This window comes from Halictus rubicundus, chromosome 4, assembly GCF_050948215.1.
Source record: "Halictus rubicundus isolate RS-2024b chromosome 4, iyHalRubi1_principal, whole genome shotgun sequence".
Classification (NCBI taxonomy): Eukaryota; Metazoa; Arthropoda; class Insecta; order Hymenoptera; family Halictidae; genus Halictus; species Halictus rubicundus.
In genome coordinates this window covers 18937199-18958696 of record NC_135152.1, presented here as the reverse complement: position 1 = coordinate 18958696, position 21498 = coordinate 18937199, and the positions used below count along the sequence as shown (strand labels likewise).

The following is a 21498-nucleotide window of genomic DNA, read 5'->3' as shown; positions in this document are numbered from 1 at the left end:
ATAGTATGAAGCACGATTGTTCGTTTCAATTGAAAACAAAATTCAAAACTAAAAATAGTAAAAAATACAAATTGAATACGTTGAACTGTTAGATGTTGTAAGTGATAAATAATTCATAGACATTACTTTCTCTGAATTCATAATGACAAATTAGGTTATCAATGAAGTAGTTAAGAAGTCAGTGACGGTCGTGCAGACATAGAAACAATGGCAACTGCATTCGGTAATACAGGATTAAATTCTATCGTTAGAATCGTCTGTCAGTAATATATACCAACCATAAACGGTGGCAATAATTTAAGCGGTATAAAATTTGATACGGATAGTTTATTCTTATGCAATCTTTTAAACTGATTAAAGAGTGTAAATTCAATAATTTAATTAGTTTATCGGGAGCACATCGTCTTTTATCTCGCGAAACAAAGGCGACACGTGCAAGGACAAATATTTTGCATCTTTTTATAGCTGATAACAAAAGCTGTTTATCTATGTATTGATGCCGTTTTGATAATAATTTGAAAGTTAGTAAAAAACACTTGTACTTGCGTCATTGTTTGAGTGGCTAAGATGAAAAACGAAATACACGCGTATACGTTTAGCGGTGGGTGTTTTCATTCTAACAATGGAACTACAATATAAGTGACGTGTGACGTCGCGTGACTTTGCTCATTACAGAATGTGCAGAGATTAGTTAGCAATTTATAGACGTACAAAACTTCCTGTTTCATCTTTTCATCATTTTATCGTAGAAATATATCCTAAATTATTTAAAGTGTTAAAGTGTTTTTGTTCATAGAGATGAAGTGATCGATACATATAAAACTAAAATCACATTTCCTAATTTCTGAAAAGCAGTGTATATTCTTACCACAAATTATATTGTATATTTTCGGAACACATACATACACATAGTTTTGTTCGTCAATAAACGTACACATAGAAGAATCCTTGCACGTAACGATTTTGATGATTTTGATAAATGTAATTTACTAATTTTAGTGAATTAATGCATTTTGTTTCCAGTCCTTTATTTATAACTTACCACGAATAATGATTTTACTATAATTATAGCATTCTCCGCCATAAATTTAATTTATCGGTTCAGTCGTTATCGCCTGTAATAAATCTCATTGAGATCGTATAATTTTCCGAAAGCATGTATTAAACAGCGTCAAATTCATGCATTAAGATATCAATTTTAATAGGAGTACACAATTGTTATAACATTTTTTGCAATGGCTAAACACGAAAATATATTGTAACAGTAATTTGAAAATCTTCTTCCTAATTTGATTAAAATATAACATTTCCTAAATTCAATTTCTATTAAAACTTAAAGTAGACCTGTCTGTCGATCAATTTTTATAAACATTTACTCGTCAATTAGTGAAGTACTTTCCGGGGCAGCGGTATTAAATATTGATTCCGACTCGGAACTTGCATTCTGTACGGTATCAGTAGTTTCTTCTGTTGATAATTCAGAGGTTGACCTTGGCTCCTTTGTATCTGTATTTTCACTAATTTCTGAAGTCTGTTCGGGCTGACTAGTAGTAGAATCAGTTTGGCTGCTTGTACCATCGGTTACTACATTATTTCCCGAGGATGTTTGATTATCCGTAGTAATCGGAATTTGATTATTGCTATCAGCTGAACTATCTCCTACCTCCCTATCAGAATTGTCATTGTTTTGACCTTTGTCTGTCCCACTTCTCAGAGCAGAATTTTCTGCTTGAGTTGCCAATAATTCAGTCGACTTGATCGACACCTTAATCTGATCACTATTCAAATCTTCCAGTTTGTTAATATCGTTGGCTAATTTGTTACTTTTACTCGATGAGTTGTTATCTGGAGTGGCAACCACTTTGCCGGTGTTATCACTGCCACTACTTACTTCTGGTTTCAAGTCCAAATTTTCCGTCGATCGATTTCTTGACCCTACGACGGATTCGTCCGATTTGGGAACAGATTGTTGCGATCGACTGTCGTCATTTCCAGGTTGATCGTCATTCGAACCCGGTATCTCGTTCTCATTGTTAGAAGGATTTACACCGTTGTCTCCTGCGCTGCTTGATTCGATTTTAATGTGCTTCGGTGTCTGCACCTGAGAGTCAGAACCTGGTTGGTCATTCAAATTGTTGCCTTCGTTGTCTTCTTTTCCATTTGTTGGAACGGGTTCCGGTGCTTGATCTTTATCTGAAGCAGCTGAGTCGTCGACATTTGCACCAGAGCCATTCTGCTTATTGCCAGAAGAGTTTCTACTATTCAAAGAAACTACTTCTGAAATGGCTCCCGTGCTCTCTGATGGCGAAGCACTTTTATCGGGTTGTGATTGCCAGGAAACGACGCCATTCACTTGTTCGCCCTCTGTGGAAATAAATAATTTTAGTAATTTCATTAACAGCACCACCTATTGGACAAATGACCGGTTTCACAGTTTTCATTTCATAATTATTGAAATTACAAAGATGCTTCGGTTAGAAATTATTAAACAAATTTCTTCACTCAAGAAATTTATTATACAAATTGCAAGAGATCTAAATAAATTCAGTCTTGTAATTTTCATAAAACGACAGAAACATTTTGCCAGTAACATTTTGAGCTCGGTACGATTAGTGTCAATTTAAAATATGATTTAAGAAGTCCTAGCAACAATGGGGATGAATGTAAATGAAAGTCTTCCATTTTGTGATTATTACAAAAATTAAAGTATGTTGAGGAGAAAAAGGAATTCTTGAATCTTAATTTTTCAGTAGCCAGTTTTATCTCTCTATGACTTTTCACAACTTTCATGAAGAAATTGACCACCATTTGGTTTCAACCATTTTCTCACAGCGCTGTTCAAGTCTTCATTGGTTTGAAACTGGAAACCCGTAGGAGTTCATTTGGATTTAGTCCAACTCTTTTAGGACAGTTTTCAAAAAGTTACTCTTGGCAGAGGTGTGTAGGGAGAATTACGTAGAACAGTAAACATGATAAACGAAAACGCAAGGTAAACACGAGCATTATCTTTGTTTTTCGATCATTAGCACGTGCCATGTTGAGCTTACACGGATCACACTATTCTATAACTGGGTGGCACAAGTTAATTTTTATTCGAGGAGCAATCATTATGAGAAATTTTATTTTCATAAATTCATTTTCATTCAAGAAGTAACCATTATGATAAACTTTATCTTTCTGAGAGATTTTATACATTCATCACAAAAATGGGCGGATATAATTGAAAACAGTAGAAATTAATAACATCACAAGAGAGACAGAGATAAATTCCTATTTGGTGCCCGTGTTTTGCAATTTTTATTTAGGCTAGATTTCATCAAAATATTTATTATCAGTGGTCCTTAATTTTTCAATTCATAATCTTTTTATCTGTTCAATGTTTCGGTTGCATCACAAAAAATGATAAAATAATCAGGTTATATATTATCTTATGTTATCTATATAAATAATTTAACGATTCTGTCGTACAACTTACCTGTCACGATAGCTTTGTCTGCGAGTCCTTTCTCGTTGAGAATATGTGTTATAGTATCAGTCTTGCTCAAATTAAGAGGTGCAGCTGAAAATTCTTGCAACAATGGCTTCAAAATGGCTTCCTTGTTCTCCAATATCGGTCCTCCAACATTCGACAACTTTCTCCATCGTAGGGAATAATTAGCTGCGCACTTGATTATCGTTTCAAATAGTTCATTTGGTTGAACCTCGGTAATATTACAGATCCTGGACACCGCAATAATATTTTCTCCCAGTAGTTTTTTGTGTGCTTCGATCGCTCTTATCAGTCCCAGCGTTCTTTCCGGGTGTCCTCTTTTGTTGAATTCATCAGTGCGATTTTTCAGTAACTTGATTACCTTCTCTATTTTTACGATAGCAATTAAACGACCCTTCAGTTCTGCCCTCTTGGCTTCCAATTCCCAGTTGGTTTCGGGTTTCCAATTCCAAGGCTCAGAAATTCTATTTCCACGATGATTGCCCCTACCTAAGATCCATCTCCATTTCTTCTCCTCTGACGAATTTTTTGATTCGTCACACTTATCTTTTTTTGATTTGTTGCCATCGCTGTCGTCAGATTTGCTGTCGCAATTACTTTCGTCAGAACTCTTTTCTTTCGACTTACGCTCTTTCGAATTCTTCTTGTCATTATCACTATCATTACAATCAGAGTCACTCTCGTCGGAATTCTTCTTCTTACGTTTGTCTTTTCGAGAGTCCCTGGAATTTGTCTCGTCACTGTCGCTGTCGTCAGATCTATCATCAGAATTACTTTCGTCAGAATTCTGCTTCTTACGTTTGTCCTTTCGAGAGTCCTTTGAATTTTTCTCGTCACTGTCCTTAGATCTATCATCGGAGTTACTTTCGTCAGAATTCTTCTTCTTAGGTTTGTCTTCTCCACGATGGTGTCGACGCAATTCTTCGTCACTGGAGCCGTCATCGTTGCTGTTACTTTCGTCACTTGAATCTTTTCTGGAATCATTTCTTCTGTGACGATTTTTTATAGAAGATTCTTTCTCGTTTTGATTAGAATTTTCTCCGTTAACGTCTTCTACGTTGGAATCTTCGTTATCAGTGTCATCAGAATCATCTTTCTTCTGATTCTTATTTTGGTCTTCTTTACTAGTGTCATCTCCGTTGTTTTGTTTGAACTCTCTTGTTAACGAAACGAGAATTGAAGGACTTCCTGGCCTCCAGTTTTCAATATTTTTGTCATCGTTTTCGATCTCGCGGTTTTTAGAATGTATTAAACCTGGATTGTATTTTTCGTTTTCTGTTTGCTGCTCCTTGCCTAATTCACGCAGGAAAGAAAGCACCTTTTCTTTTCTTGCTGCGTTTTCTTGTCGAAGCTTCTCGAGAGCCTCCCACTCTGAATTTTCCAAAGAATCTCCGTAAGCAGAAACGACCAAGGTTACGATTAGTAAGATGCTAATACCTGTCAGCAAGAGATAAAAATGATGTCGTTATAAGTCCATCCATTTATTTAAGAAGATTTCAGATAAATTTCGGAAGAAAAAAAATATTCGATCAAACGATCAAATATTCTCGATTTGGAAAATATTTCCATTAATGATAAAATGCAATGATAAATATCATCACTTATAAAGAAAATATTATGTAACTCATGTTACGAAAAACATATCTAGAAAATGAATCAGAATTGTATGATACATTAGTCTAAAATTGTAGGCTTTCATACTAACATCGCTTATATTAATTGCACACAGTGTATTAATAGATAGAAATTCAATCGTAATGTTGACGTAAAAAACCAGAATTATGTAACGAAATTGTTATTCATTAATTATAGCAACATATGATTGCCTAAACTATTTAAAATTATTTTCTACAGTAGAGAGTATTTAATTTAATGAAATTACCTTTCATTTTTGCAACACTTATCAATCACTTCGTATACCACTGTGTCTCGATATTATACTATCGTTCGTTGGGGATCTTCTGGTCCTTTTATACAGTCGTTCAGTGACAAATATTCCTTATCGCGTCTCTTCACGAAATTTATAACTATTATTACAATGATTCATCTCATCTTACGTGCCACAAACATTTGTCACGTTGTCAACTTACCTACGTAAGTTCCGCACGAATGGAAAGCAAATATAATTTATTACGATACGGCATTCATATCAGATACATTGAAGAACTCGTGCTCGTAATGTTGCATTCCAAAATGCATTTTAATTTTCGGCGTACTCTTTGAATAATCCAAAAATAATGTAGCTATTTACAAAATTACAAAGCCTCTCACTTTTTATAAACTACAGAATAACGATTCGTGTGGTTGTTGTAAGAAGCAACATGTGAGAAAATTTCAATTTAACTAAAAGATAAAAAACAACAGTTGCTACTTATGGGACGCGAGTATGATTTGCATAACTGCATACAATGCACTCGCTAAAAATAAACCAACTAATAATAAGGTAGTTACTGATATCACCACACTAAAGATATGGTGCAAGGATAGGCAAGACATAGGAATAAAATTCAATGGATATATGCCATAAATAAGCAAATAGTATACAAAAAGTATGTAGGTAACATACAAACAATATGTGACCTTATAACATTAGTGAGCTTATATTCGTTTTGTGTTTCTTCTATCATTTCGGTTATATATATTATTGATTCTATCATAAAGTGCGGTTTCCTAGCTTTAATTTGTACCCACAAAAGTTAATAAATTGTCTAGAGAATACATTTTTTAATCGATTTGATGTAACACCTTGCAAAACAAACCATTTTTCTCTGTGCCGTCTAATTTTCTCTATTTCTATAGTATTAATTATAAATACTGTTTCTTCATAAATACTGTTTCCATTATTTAAATATATGTAGCACATGAGATTATTACTTCCAAACCATCTCAAGTGCCTGTAGTACAAATGAAGTATACAGAATGCTCGACTCTTACCAACAAATTTAAATTGATGAAGTATCGGTAATGTCGGGCGTGACACGAAAATGGAAACGGGCTTCTAAGGTCCCAAAAAATCGTGCCATGAAAATACAACGAATGTCAGCTGGTCAGGTCTATTGGTATATCTTGTTCATGGTGTTAGGTTTTCTTGTGTATCTCATCTGCGCTTTATAAGGCATTGGGACCTCGGAGGGCACTAAGAACCACCGTACCATTCCGGTGTCGCGCCCAATGTTACCGACAGTTCACGGGTTTAGCTGTATTAGCAAGAACTCAATATTCTGTATACTTCATTTTTACTACGGGTGCTTGGTTTGTAAAATTGTATCGGTAATGTCACGTGTGATAACGAAAAGGGTAACTGAGCACCTGTGCTTAAGTGGGATTAAGTCTACTGACACAACTTGATACTTCAGATTACATCTATTTTTATACCTTATCCGTGATATCACATGTTTCCATTATCTAATGGAATAATTCTAAATTTGACTTCTTATGCAGCAGAACAGGCATCGATGCACAGCAGGTTGAAGCATCCTAGGCGCTCAAATATTTATTAACATAAACCAAACTTCTAAAAACAGTTGTCCAAAATGTCTTCCTATCTTTTTGAACATGGCATTCACAGAACAAACCGATGAGTATGTTTACACATATTAATCCTGGGAAAGTGGAAGTTGGATGTACTTTCATCCAGAGTTATAAACTTTCCTTCCAAATTCTACCTTTTCAGCAGTCATTTGCAAAAGGGAGATTAACGTTGACCTCAAACAAACGGACGAATATTAATTGACCGTCAATTCATAGCACGTTTGAAACATTACTTTATTTAAAATTCTCTTTTATTGGTTTGCTCGAAATTGGTGTTGCCTATTTATTGCAACAGTTTTTCCACTCGCTAATAATATAATATTATCGTCGTGCGTTATTGAAAACATAACAATATGTTCCGTAATAAGAGAGATATTATTGTAAGTACAATCTTAATTTCATTTGTCACCAAACTTCAAATATGTAGTAGTTTCGAATGTTCGTAATAATTTGATCATTCGCTGTACATCCCGTGCATAAATATCAGTTTCGACACGATAAACGAAATCGAAAGTCATAGAGATCGAAAGTGACCGGGAGGAGGACGAGTGTACGGCGAAAGTGAGCGTGATCCTGACCCAGGACACACTCCAGTTTCCTTGGAGAGATCTGTTCGACAATCGTGTGTCGGGTTAATAGAAATCTCAGTTGGGTCGGGTCAGGACGACGGCAGCAGCCAGCGAAAGTGAAAACGGCCCGAAACGAAACTCGCAAAGTCGGCCGTGGGCAGGTAGATGTAGGTGAGTGAAATTGAGGTCGGTAAAAGTGGGCTACTAGGTCCCTACTCTATATTTCTCTCGCACCACTTTCGCTCTCAATCGGTGCTCTCGTGGCACGTTCACTTTCAGATGTTGTACACCAATCGTGGTGGTGCACGGTGAACCCGTGAAACGTCTGATGGGCCGCTAGAGACACGGGTCAATGAACAGTTCACTTGTTGGATACATCATTATTACCTATTTATTACTCGATTTCATCCAGAAGACTCATCCAATGTCATAAAAATGCTTGGATTCCACGGCATGCTCGTCGTCAATTTTTGGCCCACTTTTAACGCTTATATTACCAAATATCTGCATAATCTCGGCAACTCCTGACCAGCGCGCGCTAGATTGAACCTTCCTATTTCGAATGAGCCCTTTACCAGCGACAAAATATTCTTATATCAGGACGAAAACTTGAGGCACGTAAAATCACTTTTTGACGGTAATGTAGTCACTCTACCTTATCGTGAATCTACGAAGACCTGGCCCAGGCCCGGGACCAGGAGTTAGATCCTCGCTCAAAAGTGTGTGGACACTTATTTAACCCTGGGACGGCGAACAATTTGTACAATTTTATAATTGATGATGTTTAGGACTCTTCACGGCTCTAAACCTATTTAATCCTGGGACGGCGGACAATTTGTACAATTTTATAATTGATGATGTTTAGGACTCTTCACGGCTCTAAACCTATTTTTGATGGTACATATTAGTCTTTCTGCTGACCTCATGGGACACGCGAGTATTTTTGCTCTACCCGAGTGACTCATGGGTACTCGGGTACCCGGGTATCCTGCATACTCGGGTAAAGGTACTAGCTCTAATTCATGTGTTCAATATGTAAATAGGAAATATGTAACAACAAATTGAACGTGCATGCAAATTTTTTTCTTTAATTTACAGAATAAGAACACGTACCGGGGTCTCGACATTTATCAGTGCAGCGTCATTAGCATTTACATGGAATTAACAAGGTTTAGACGATGTATTACACTGGTTTCTCTACATGTAATACGTCAGGCACTGATAACTAAGAAAATGAAATCATCAGACGGAAAACTACTTCATGTAACACTTAGAGATTTATTATTGGCAATAAATCTCATGTAGACGATACTTTGTACGAGAGACCTTTAATCGTGCTGAAAGTCAATGAGTGTTCTCGCCGGTCATCGTACCACTGCAGATAGAAAGTCTACATGCAATAGAAAAATAAAAGAACTATTTCATTCAGTGCTTTACATTTCATTTTGTTTTTATAAATCTTCCTGTCAATCGGCCAATTTGAAAATGCAAGATGACTGAAAACGCAAGTTTTTTATACCATAAAGAGGTCTCCAAAAAGGTACGCAATACTGTATCAAATTACTTTCTGTTGTTCAAAACTCAGGAAATGGTAATCATTTCTTGTTTCATTTCGTGATACATACATTATTTTTATTAAATAGTTATTCGTTCACTAATTCTGTAGTTTTATTTGCACCCTGCGTTGCGCAACAGAAAATATTTTTCTTGTTCCGTCATGCATGGACTAAAAAACGTATATTTTCGTAATTGCTACGGTGACTAAACCATTTGAACTCGTTTCGGGAATTCAATTATTTTCTTGGTGTAAAATGGTAAGCTGACAGTTCCTGCCTCCGTGGTTCTTTTTAATGCTTGAGTTTCGAAACGCTTCTTTCGCATAAATTGGCTCAACGAGACTATTAAGGGAAAGATCTGAAACCTTTCTCATTGGAGGCTACCATAGTTAAATCTGTGTGCTGCAGAATCGAGATTATTTATTGATATTGGCAGATCTTTTGCAAGTATAATGACGACACTGAAATAAAATAAAAAGAAATCGAAGGCTTACTAACCTGAAAACACAAATGTCGATTTAGCTATACATCGATGTACGTCAAACAATAATAAGAATATATTCATACTTTAACATCATCATCTCTGGTGATTAAATATTTCTTTTTCTATAAATATTAAATTGTAGCCTTGTTTATATTAGAAAATTTTAATTTTTTTCACTGCAAGTATCTGTATACATTTACGGTATATTGCGTGCACAAACGATGAGGAATTAGGTGAGATATAGTTGCGTGCAAAATATAAAGTTCAATGTACTGTTTGTTCGCAGAATGTAACGGACGTGTTTCTTTCTGGCAAATGTAAAGGAAAGAGGAGCGGCTGTCGATTCGCTCTAAACAATTTAACGGAGATTACAACGACACTGGAACAGCGGTAATTCAAGTGTTATTGCATTAACTCGCATCCTACTCGAGAGAATTCTGAAACTTACGGGTCATTAAACCTTCCGTTACCATTGCACACGGAAACGTATGACTTTTCGTCTTCTACACGAGAAACAGTCGACGAAATTAATCAAAATATTCTTTGGACTTTATATAACACCGCGTTTACATCTACGCAATATACTGATTAACGTAAATGCACGATAAATCTTGGCAAATACATTTGCACTATGTTTTCAAGTAATTCTCCTTTATGAAATTTTCCGCCTCGTCTTGTCAGCTTCGCACAGTAATTGTGATTGCGCAGCTGTTCCTTTATTTACCGACTGATATATTATTATACATGTTGTAACGTTCGGCAGATAGTGTAGAACTCTCTGTATAATGTAACATTTGTCTCAATTATCTGCTATATGTGTACACCCATTTCACAGAATTTTAAGATTATGGTATGTAGAAATTGTATTTTAAAGTTAAAGAGAAAGGCATTTTTTCTCTGTTCATCTCTTTGTTTTTTCTTATATTTTCTAATGAATTATAATTTCATCTTTCGTTAATGTTCACGCATCGTTTTAACACTAGAACTGTCGAATCCGTTAAAATTATTTTATTTTATAATTGTTGTGACCTTGAATGACCTTGAACGAGTAATTATAGTCACTGAATTTCTAATGAAAGGAACTATCATAAGGATAATATATATTATAAATATTCAGATTATACAATATCAGAACTGTGGTATTCGAAATTTTCTTGAAAACAAAAAATAAACAATTCTTCTACCTTCGATAAGCTTCTGAAATCCGGTGTTTCAAAAGACAAGGATGCGAACAATCACAAATGAAATGTCACAGTAAAACTGTTCACCTATTCATTCTGGAAGTTGTATTTGTTCAGGCCCGAGAAACTGTAATTAGAAAATCGAAGTAAACTAATCCAAGGACACGAGAATAGACCAGTAAAAGGCCGACAGACTGGAATTGATCTCAATCAAGACTTCAAAATCTACATACATCAGAAAAACCATTAGAACTGGACTATCAAGACTCAAGACTTCTAGATCCGAGCTTTAAGTCGCATAACTTGACTGTGGATTTTTACGCATAATCAAAACTGTCTACATTAATTTCTAGCTACAGGAGCTACGTAGACATCTGTTTCTTTTCTTAGTAATTGTAATAAGCTGTAAATGATGCAACAGTGTGCTTAAATGGTTTAAATGTTTTTATCCTTTAGAATTCATTAATTTTTATTCATTATCTACTTATAACTTACTCTTATGACTGGTCTGCGAATGTTTATGCAAGATAAAAATCGTTTGCTTCAGTTCCAAGAAACGGGAACCAGGTATTTCTGTCTTTCTTTAATGACTCCAATAAGCTGAAAATGATGTTTTCCAATTCAGTAAGTTTTTTTACTCTTTCAAATTACACCTACTTTTTTGTCACAAATGCATAAAATTCGTAATCTAAGTAGGTAATTCGTAATAACTGTAGGTTAGGTCCTGAAATTTTTGGTTCTGATAACGTCTCAATTGGGTTTTCAAATTTTGAAATTTTGAATCTATTCAGTTTGTGTCTCACAGTTTTGGATGTTCTAGTCCATTCGTTTCGCTGCTTGATTTGTTCGATTTCATACAGTTAGTCTTTGCTAACTAAAACGAGAACGCTCTAAGTTCCTGCTTATAGTTAGTCAAGTGCCTTGGTTCTAGTTCGACCTGGTTCGACACTTACTATCCTGGATTACTACGTTTCTGTACTCCAGACCTACCGGTTTCCCTATGAGTTGGTGTTCATGGAATGTTTGCATAGTGTGCTGATCTTAAGTAATCTTTTTTTTTTTGTTGATTCCGATGTTTTTCCTATGTAGTAAATAGGTATTTATAGATAATTTATTCTATTAAAGTGATAATTGCACTATTATTTTCATAGTAAACGCTCTGGTTCGAATTACGTTAAGTAACTATGTTTGAATTATGAGTAGACCGCGAATTTTTATGCAAGATAAAAATAGTATGCATCGATTATACGAAACATTTTCTTGACAATTCCAGTAAATTGAACATAATGTTCCAGTGTCTTTACATTCTGCGAATTCATTTATTGTCTTGTTTTTCATCGACACATTTCTGCCATAAACGCATAGAATTGCAGTGTACTTATGAGTAAGCGACCAGATTAAAATTGATATTTCTTTTTTTAAATGTTATACAAGTATCCCCTCCTAATTTTGATTAATTTTTCATGCAATGCGATGCTTGGAAAAAGATTTGAAAATATTTCTGCAAGGATTGTAAACATTATTTGGTTGTTAACATGGGAAATTATCAATTGTTATGAATACATGCAATAGTTCCCTTTGCGGAGGTAAACTGAAACATTCTTATTTATTCTTAAATATCTTAAACATCTCTTAAACATTCTTTTTCCCCACAATTAACAGTTTGCGAAATGAACAACCAAGCACGATTGACTATAAATGATGGCCATCAGAAAAAAGTATGTGCTTAATATTTCATCGTGTTTGCCACTACCAGTTTTATAAAAATCGGAGATGTACTTGGGTAACATTCCTTGTTACTTTTGAAGACCGGTTATTTCACTTCTATTTTGCAACTGCTATAAAATTCTTGATTTTTACTAAACACCATTACTCCGCGCACGTTATACGTATGCCTGTGACATTTCCAGTATCTTATTCCATTCATACGAACCAACTTTTCTACTTATCGTGCACTGTTGCTTCATAGTTTAGCAATCATAACATATTGAATGCGTAGAATGCGGCTAAATATGTGGGATGCAATCGTTACACGAATAAAGGTGTTGAGATTTATGAATGCACCGCTATTAGATCCCCAATGACGTGTGCGTATACGATCCGACTGATAGAGCGCTACTGAATTGCCGATCAGCTTATTCCCCCGATAATCGTTGTCAACAGACTTGCAACAATTAATCTATTTTGCATGAGGACGCATGAGGAAATTGTTACAAACGTCGTGTACTCTTGTCCTTCGCGGGCGCGCATGTAGTTTTAGGAGTGTCAACTTAATTGGGGTTAATGGAGACACATCTGCATCGCAATAATGCTTCGGCTTCAAACGCTCCAACTGATGAACGTTAAATACTTGCATTTTCATATCAGCGCTCGTGTTGATTTCATCTGCGTTTCGAATTTTCAGCGACGCGCGAGACACTGCGCGGGAATTTCATTATGCCCGCGAGTATATTTAATCAGGGTTTTTGTAAAATTATGTAATAGGTCAATTGAGAGGCTCAAGTGACTCATGTGGATGGTATTATTCCAACAAATTAGAAATTAACCTTTCACCCTACGGGACGATGTCTTTCGTTTTGTTTTGTAACCCTCGTCAAAACCAATAAATTGCTCGCAGGGATGTTACGAGACATCTTTTTTTACAGTGCAGGTGAAATTTAAATGTACGTTCACGAAGGAACATAGAATTTGTATTGTCTGTTACAGTGTGTACGGTGAATTCTCAATATACAGTCAAACCTGTTTTTGTGCGGTAGATAGGGACCGCATAAAAGAAACCGCACGAACAAAAAATATTCAGAAACTTCATAAATAGCTATAACAAATAATTTTTTACAACGTATTAAAGAAAATTTTTCTATGCGGTGGAGAGGGACCGCATAAAAAAAGTCTCACTTAGAAAATATGTTAAAGATTTACGAAATAGCGAGAAAGTGCTTTCCAAACAAAATAAACAATTAAATTACATATGGAAACATTTAAAAAAATTTAATTTCTCATTTTAAACATGGAGAAATTTTCAAAATGCACATAATTCAATATTACTCGTCGTAGTCCAAATACGCGCATCTTCTTCTGATGAGAACATTACAAGGGTGTTGTAACGCGAACACCGTTGACATTCATATACCGTATAAAAAAAATTATTGCACTGAATATTCTCCTGTAGTTTTCATTTATTTTCGTTTTACAGTTTAATTAGACGAATTGTGTTTTATTGATAATTTTATTGCAGAGTGTAGAAGGGTTAACAGTGTTCGTTAACCTATAATTGCAGGTTATAGAAGCCACGTACACATTTATTTCTTCTACTTTTGTTTTGCGTTAGGTCTAGTTGTTTTCGTCACAAATGCAATTTGGTCTAGTTGTTTTTGTCACAATACTTTTTTATAAAAAAAAAAGAAAACCATCTATATTTTCTCCAATACGTAAGTATCGATAACAAGAAAATAAAATTCTTTTTTTCTTATGTACAGTGAATGTATGTATTTCTTATGTACAGTATATAAAAACAATGTTAAAAAGCAGTTTTATACACACGAAGAATTTTTTTATTTTCGAATAAGATTTTTCTGCGTTTCATACTACGGACGATTAGTAAATTGAAAATGACCTACGAGAAGTATGAGGAAAAATGAGGAGTGAATGCACGTGTCGTTCTATAAGATAAAAGATGTACGCATGTGTCGAAGCGTGTGTAATGTCGGGATTTCCCCTTCTTTGGGAGTAGGAGTATCTAGAATGAAACATTGCCCCATTTGGCTTGAGATAAGGTGGCAACAATTTCGAAAAAGGTGGTCTCAAGAAGAACGTGTTATTGTTTTATGGATTTTACAAATTCGAACAAATCCTTTCGCACACATATTCTACAAAACCTTCCGAATTCGGGTCTATTTCGACCCAAAGTATCAGAATCGATAAAGATTAGCGTGTCTACAAGGAACGCCTTCAAAAATATAGTTTATAAAATTCATAAACAACGCAGTCAATAATGCAGGTTCTAAACATTATGAATTACAAACAGTGAACTTTCGATATATGACAACAGTACGGGTCTTGCCAGCGTCATGTATAATCCAGGAGACATACCCGAGCCGTGTTATGTTTACACTCCTCGGCGTCCGAAGTCTCTCGGAGTTCGCGGCCCCTCACGGGGTATACCTCGCGGCAGTGGGGATAATTCCACGACGTATATCGTCCAGACCTTGGCGACGTATATAGAGAAATCACTGTAGTAGACTTGCAGATTTTACGCGCGTGTAACAAAAAAGAATTGGTGCAATTTAAAATAGTGGAATATTCGAAGAAATTTAACGCTAGGTTTACGGAGAACTAAAAGTGACTATCTTGAATTACTTTATAAAAACAACAGGGACATGCTACCCACATTTTTGGAAGAAACCCAAAGAAATAAGCACAATAAATTTGATTTAATTAATTAAATTTTAATGAAATAAATTTGCTAAATAATTTCTCTCGTATGCATCCCTGGAATCTCAATAATTTTAAATTAAAAATGTTAGAACCCGTCATTTTGACGAGTCCGGTATACCTAGTGTTAAGGACGTCGATATACTACTTTCGGCTTGCTAAAAATATTAGAACGGGGACGAAACTTCAGCGTGGCTACCGTTCCTTGCAACGGACGCGGACGCTGTGTAATGGTGAAAGAAACTGTCGAGTGAGAAGTGATCGGCTTTTTGAGGATGAAAAACAATACTCCCTTGGGGAACGCGAAATGCCGGTGGATCCATTGTGCAGAGCGTTCATCTGTATTTACGGTCGGGCCTCGAAGTCGAGTTGGACGATCGAGCGAGCGGCCCGAGTCAGTTTCGCATGAGCAAGACGCGCGAGCAAACGCTTTTCTCGCATTTTAGTCGATCGCCGTAGCTCGCGCACGACGCATGGCCAACACAGTGCCACTCTGACGATCCAGAGATCTTGAATAGAATTTGAAAAGCGGGAAACACACGGAGTCGAGTCGCAGATCCAGCCGCACGCGCGCGCACACACGATTGTTCTCGATCTCGTTCGTCAATCCAGCCGAACACTGGAACCGTCTGCAGCGTTTCTCTATTCTATTCCTCGAGCGCAACCTCGATCGTTGGACATTTTATGGGACCGACAGAGAGGCCCTTTGTTGTCTCGCTCGGACACAGTATTTCTCATTTTCTCTTTCAAATATAATTCTTTCATTTTTTCGAACCGACTCGATCTTTTCGAAGCTGTTGATTGGTCGGACTCGAACGTGTGCCGGCCGTCATCGATTGGCGGGGAACGATCGTTAACGTTTTATTGGGGATCGTAAAATCGGCTCCGTCGAAGTGTGCGTCGGCATCGATCGAGACTTTCGAGATTGATCGCAAGGTGCCACGGAAAAGCAGAGCGGCCTCCGGTCGAGAGAAAACACCTGTTCGCCGTGCCGTGAACAAGAGGTAAGGGGTAACCCGCTTTCGCTTAATTTCCCATCAAACGTGGTCCAGATTTCGCTATTTTTGTCGATCGACTGTCAAATATCTGTGACACTTTACGCATCGGTTTCGGTATGCTTTCGTTCCCAATTAGCCTGCGGATTTTATGCGTTTGGGAAAAAAAAATGAATAGGTGAAATAAAAATTTATTTTTATCTCGTCGATCTTAAAAATTTATTTTCAACTTACTGAAATTACAATATTAGACGAAGAAATTCATTTTTATTTCATTTCTGTTTCCTGAAACTCGATCCACGCGAATCTCCTTCAACATTTAATTTGTCATTTGTGAAGTGCTACGATATATGTCAAGACTAACCATTTATTTCGAAGCAAAGTGAACTTTTTTGTGAGAATCGTTCGCCGCGCTTGCTTTACCGTGTTTCGCATAGTCGCACACGTCATAAGCGTGTAAAGTCGGTTTAGTGACCAGATATGTATGTACTTCGCTTGATATTTATGTTGACGGCGCCTCATTCAGCGTATGAAACGTTCAATGCTAATCATAGCGGTGTCGTGTTTCTTACAGCGGACAATGATCGCGATTTTTTCTTTCCTTTTGTTCGAAAAAAGAGCGGTCGTGAAGTTATCGAACACAAATTTCCAGTTATCGGGCAATCGTTAATTATTCGTTCACACACGATCAGCAGTTGTTAAATATTGTGGGCCGGATAGATAAGGACAAAGGCGTCACGATATTTCTTATCTGACGGTGTATATCGTTATACTTCACACATCACTGGAGAATATGTGGGACTGCGTTGAGCAATACGCTTAAGACCAGAAATCCGCTGCACTTGTAACGATAACACAAAAGCTGCGTTATAGCGTTATTCCAGAATCGGTTTGATTACCTTCAGAAATTTTTCCCGATCTTCCCGCCTGATATCATAATTTTCTTGTTGTTCAGTCGAAAGTGCAGCGTGACAGAATCTCTACGAGACGCGGGAATGCAGAAGCTCATTTCTCGAAGCAAAAGAAGGTCGTTTATAAAAAGAACGAAATTCGTATTTACATATCAAATATCAATGTTCGGACACACGTGTCGGCAGATGTTCCTCTAAAAATACTTTTTGATAAACGGTAGCGTTAACGTTACCCTGTGTATAACTGTTAATTCGTATCTGCGTGCAGGTCGTACCTTGAGTCCCTAAAAGTTATCGTTGTAATTATATAATCCATGGATAACGATAACACCGGAGCTTAGTGCAAGGTTAAGAATGAATTGGAATATTGTTGAGAAATGTTTGATAAGCTCCGCGTCTCGAAGTTTTCAGAATTTACCAGACGAATTTCTCCGAGACGCGCTTCTTTCGACGCGCGATAAGTTTATCAAAGATAAAAAAATATTTCCTTTATTTTGAAGTAACATTGTTATCATATTTGTGCAAGCACATCTTGCGTTAATATAATTCGGGAAAATAGGAAGCAATTTTTAGGTAGATTTATAGGTAGAACACATTTCTTTTACATGAAAAAATTGATTTACAAATTATATACGAAGATAAAAATATTAAGGAAGCAAATGTGTTAATATAATTCGTTGCGTTGAAATGTTCAAAATATTCAATTTTCATGGTGTCAAAACTAAAGATCAATTTATGGATACAAAAACATTTCTTTTATTTGAATTAACCTTGTACGGGATCAAGAAATAAACTATAATATTAAAGATGAGCATTAGACTGCGGATCTTTGTGCATTTATGGCTTTTGAACATTTTCCAAAAATGCTGTAGTATAAAATTCCACAGAATTTAGTACGATTTTTATTTATTTCAGATCTACAAAGGTCGCTACCACTGGAAAGTAGATTCTATTTAAAAGCCTACAAAACTTGAAAATTGCATAAACATCCGCAGTCTAACGAGCATATATCTCCTGCGTTACCTAATACAATTCGTTGAAGTGTTCCAAATAATCAATTCCGATGGCGCTAAAAATGAAAAGCGATTTTTGAAAAACGTTTCAATCGATTCACACATATGCCAGTTTCGCAAGTTTAAACCTACGTGTAAAGTGGTATTTCTGATGCCCACTTTGAGACAGATCTTGCCGCTGAAAGTGGCTTCGTACATCTATTTCTGGCAGTATAACGTTCAACTTTCCTGTAAAATGTTTATCTGTAAACCCGAAACTGGTAGGAAGACTATTTCATGAATCATTTCCACGCACGCGGCTGCCGAAAAGGCATTTCACCACCCACACGGTTACGTACGCCGTTTGTTCTCTTATAACTGGAACCTTGATTTTTCACTCGCGTCCCACGTGAATGAACAACTATTTGCCAATTTTCAGCAAGCGCGGAATTCTGCAGCTTATAGGGGCTTTCTCACGGTCGATGAGAAACTGAACGTCGCGTAATTGCAAATCCGCGGTTTCCCATCTTCGCGCGGAAATGGCAAAACGCGCTTCCCGTTTACCTGCACAGGAATCGTGTAAATTTAACAACCGTCTGTTTGCAATACCACAATTAGGATTACAAATTCACAGTGAGAAATCGATGTCAGAAATGTTTAATTGTTAATAATTGTTATATTATTCTCGTCATTATTATCGTTAAAAACAAAATATGATGAGACGGAATACAAATTTTAGAATTTTCGTCTGGTTCAAATACGAGGAATTATCGAAACTAAACAATTTTATACCTCATTTGTCCTCGTCAAATCGGAATAGGGGAAGTGACAAATATATGACGGGTTTAATGCGCTTATGCTAAAAATGAGTGGAAGATAGATAGATATAGATAAGCAGGGAAGTTTCGAATTTTGTTAAGAAACTGGAAGATGCATAAGAGCTGAGAAAGCAGGGTCTGGTAATCACAAATTCACACGACGAGGTACGTGTCTGAGACTGGAGAAGACATTTTGTTGCTAGAAGACGTTCGGATAGCAGAATGCTCGGATGGAAGAGCTTTCGGATATTTCGGTGTTCGGACACAGATGGCTCTGTCGTGCTTGCAAAAATAGTGTGTCCGAAGGATAATTTAAAATAGGGACGGGGTAACAACGAGTTTCATAAGAAAATCTCGTCGATGAGAGTGCACGTGTTGAAAATGTCCGGAAGCGTGTTTATGTAATTTTTTTTAACCGAGGCCAGGGGCATTCTGATGCTTTTCGCAGAGCGTCGGGCCAAAAAATATGCGCAGTTGATCCAACCGCAGCGACTGTAGCCAAATGCAACGGTGGACCAAGTTCAATGCCGCCGCAAACTTTCACGAAGGAAGGACCGTCCGCTATCATCCGGCCCGTGTTACACTTAAATTCTCGTTTTTGCCCTACTGAAAGATAACGCACTTCTGCCGGCGCACCAGCTTATACAACGACGTGTTTCACTTGCACTAATAACGAACGTTAGCTAAACTTATTTTTTATACCTGGCGATAAGACAAAAGTTAGCAGTAACAAAGTATTGGTCGCGAAATAAAATGAAAAATGAATTGTGCTGGCAGTCCCCGCCACGTTCGTAGTGTTACACGTATGTGCTTCGTGAAGTGTTTCAGGTTGTTACGGTTATGTTGAATTACACAATTGTGTTTGGTGCTGTAAAAATGAAACTAGAAAACAAACAATTTTTATTTTGCATGAACATAGTTGTAGACTGTGCGTCTTTGTGCAGAATAAAAATTATTTGCATCGTTTGCCAGACACGAGAACCGAATAAGGAATTTATTTCTCCCTTTAACAAGTTGTAAATAATTTTTTTATTTTTCTCACAAATGAATGAAATCATTGTCACGTTGCTTATACATCTTAGAAATATTTAAACAAAAAAGAAAATAGAAATTCAATGTGCACCGTACATTTTTTCCTCGTATTATTATTTTATCTATTCCGAAGAATTGATTCATATTCATTAATTACTATTTCCAATGTACCAAACATATATTTTGTTCTTTGGCTTCTACTCTGTATCATTTTACATAGACTGTGGATTTTAGGCATTTACGAAAATGATTAGGCAAAGTGCAAAATTGTGAAGACATTCGAAGAATTTGAGAATCGAAATTATGAGATAATAGTTTCTTTTGTTGAAATAATTAACTACATAATTAAAGGCGGCGCGGCGCTTTGATATCGCCTAACGAAATTGCTCTATTCTTAGTGCAATGAATTGGACACGATAGGCGTGAATTTTATTATTACACGCCGCCGGGCACTTTTGCCTCTATCAATGTCCCTCGTTCTCGACTTACACGTGCTGATATTCATCGTATTACGCATGTACCATATAAAGGGGTTTAGGATGCTTCATAGAAGAAGATCAACAATTCTTACTAAATGGGCGATACTTTATTTGTTACTTACCGTTTTCTTCTTTTTTGATTGTTTATTGATTTTATTGATCTGTATACTATTCTAATTTTCTACTGTTACACTGCGCACCAATAATGGTTACATGGGGCTACTATACAAAATTTCCGTCTTGAATATTACTGTCTGTGCAATTCATTGAAAAATGAAAGAATACTTGGAATAAGTGATTGAAGATATGGTTTAGAGTACAGAGAAAGAGAGACGGATCTAATAATGGTTTATTTTCTTACGTTGAGCTTATCTGTCTATACATATAATCGATTTCTGAAACTAGATTTTCAGGTTTCGATTCTAGCTAATGGTTTACCTAAATACGTGCAAATATGTCTTTTTATAATATATCCAGAATTCCTAGAATTAATCGAGTTTACGCAGAGATATGGAAAAATGTATCCCATTTGATAAGATATTTCATTGCAACATAGAAAAAGTTGAAAAGTCAAAATAATTAAAGCGATACGAATGATAATGCTCACATATGTATGCTTAATAACGATACTAAATGAAAGGTTAATGGTTTAACGATTCTAAATAAAAGGTTAAAGTTGCACGCAGTTCAGGATAAGAAGTTGTACAAGTACAATTAATCGGAAAGTCTTTCTGAAATTAATCTGAATTCTAAACAAGAGTAATATAGGATAGGGGACCGAATTACTGTGCGTATATTAATTATACTTATTTTTAAAGCATAATGTATATTAAAAAAGAGATATTCAATATCTTTCCATTAAAATCAGTTATATATATATATATATATATATATATATATATATATGTTATATGTCTTTTTTTTTAAATATTCATAATGCTTTAAAAATAAGTATAATTAACATAGGCACAGTAATTGACACCCCCGCGGTAATTGGGTCCCTTACCCTAGTCTGATTAAAAACCAGTG

The 21498-nt window shown here is 36.0% G+C and overlaps 2 protein-coding genes across 3 annotated transcripts in view; one reads left to right on the top strand and one right to left on the bottom strand.

Moving 5' to 3' along the window:
* Positions 1–1176: 1176 nt before the first annotated feature.
* On the bottom strand, positions 1177–5480 carry LOC143353705 (uncharacterized). Its single transcript, XM_076787216.1, has 3 exons — positions 5373–5480; positions 3476–4927; positions 1177–2364 (listed from the first exon to the last, which is right to left on the bottom strand). The coding sequence occupies exons 1-3, from the start codon at positions 5377–5379 to the stop codon at positions 1373–1375; spliced, it is 2451 nt and encodes an 816-aa protein (XP_076643331.1). The 5' UTR covers positions 5380–5480; the 3' UTR covers positions 1177–1372.
* Positions 5481–15609: 10129 nt separating this feature from the next.
* The window catches only part of LOC143353704 (organic cation transporter protein), a 28935-nt gene continuing 23046 nt past the window's right edge, over positions 15610–21498 (top strand). For both annotated transcript variants that reach the window (XM_076787215.1, XM_076787214.1), the window contains exon 1: positions 15610–16246. The gene's annotated coding sequence lies outside the window, so the exon portion shown is untranslated. The remainder of the gene's footprint in view (positions 16247–21498) is intronic.

Excerpts from the sequence above, each read along its gene's own strand:
- LOC143353705 (XM_076787216.1), bottom strand. Across the intron at positions 2,365-3,475 it reads AGACAAAGCTATCGTGACAG|AGGGCGAACAAGTGAATGGC; the intron begins GTAAGTTGTACG and ends TTATTTCCACAG.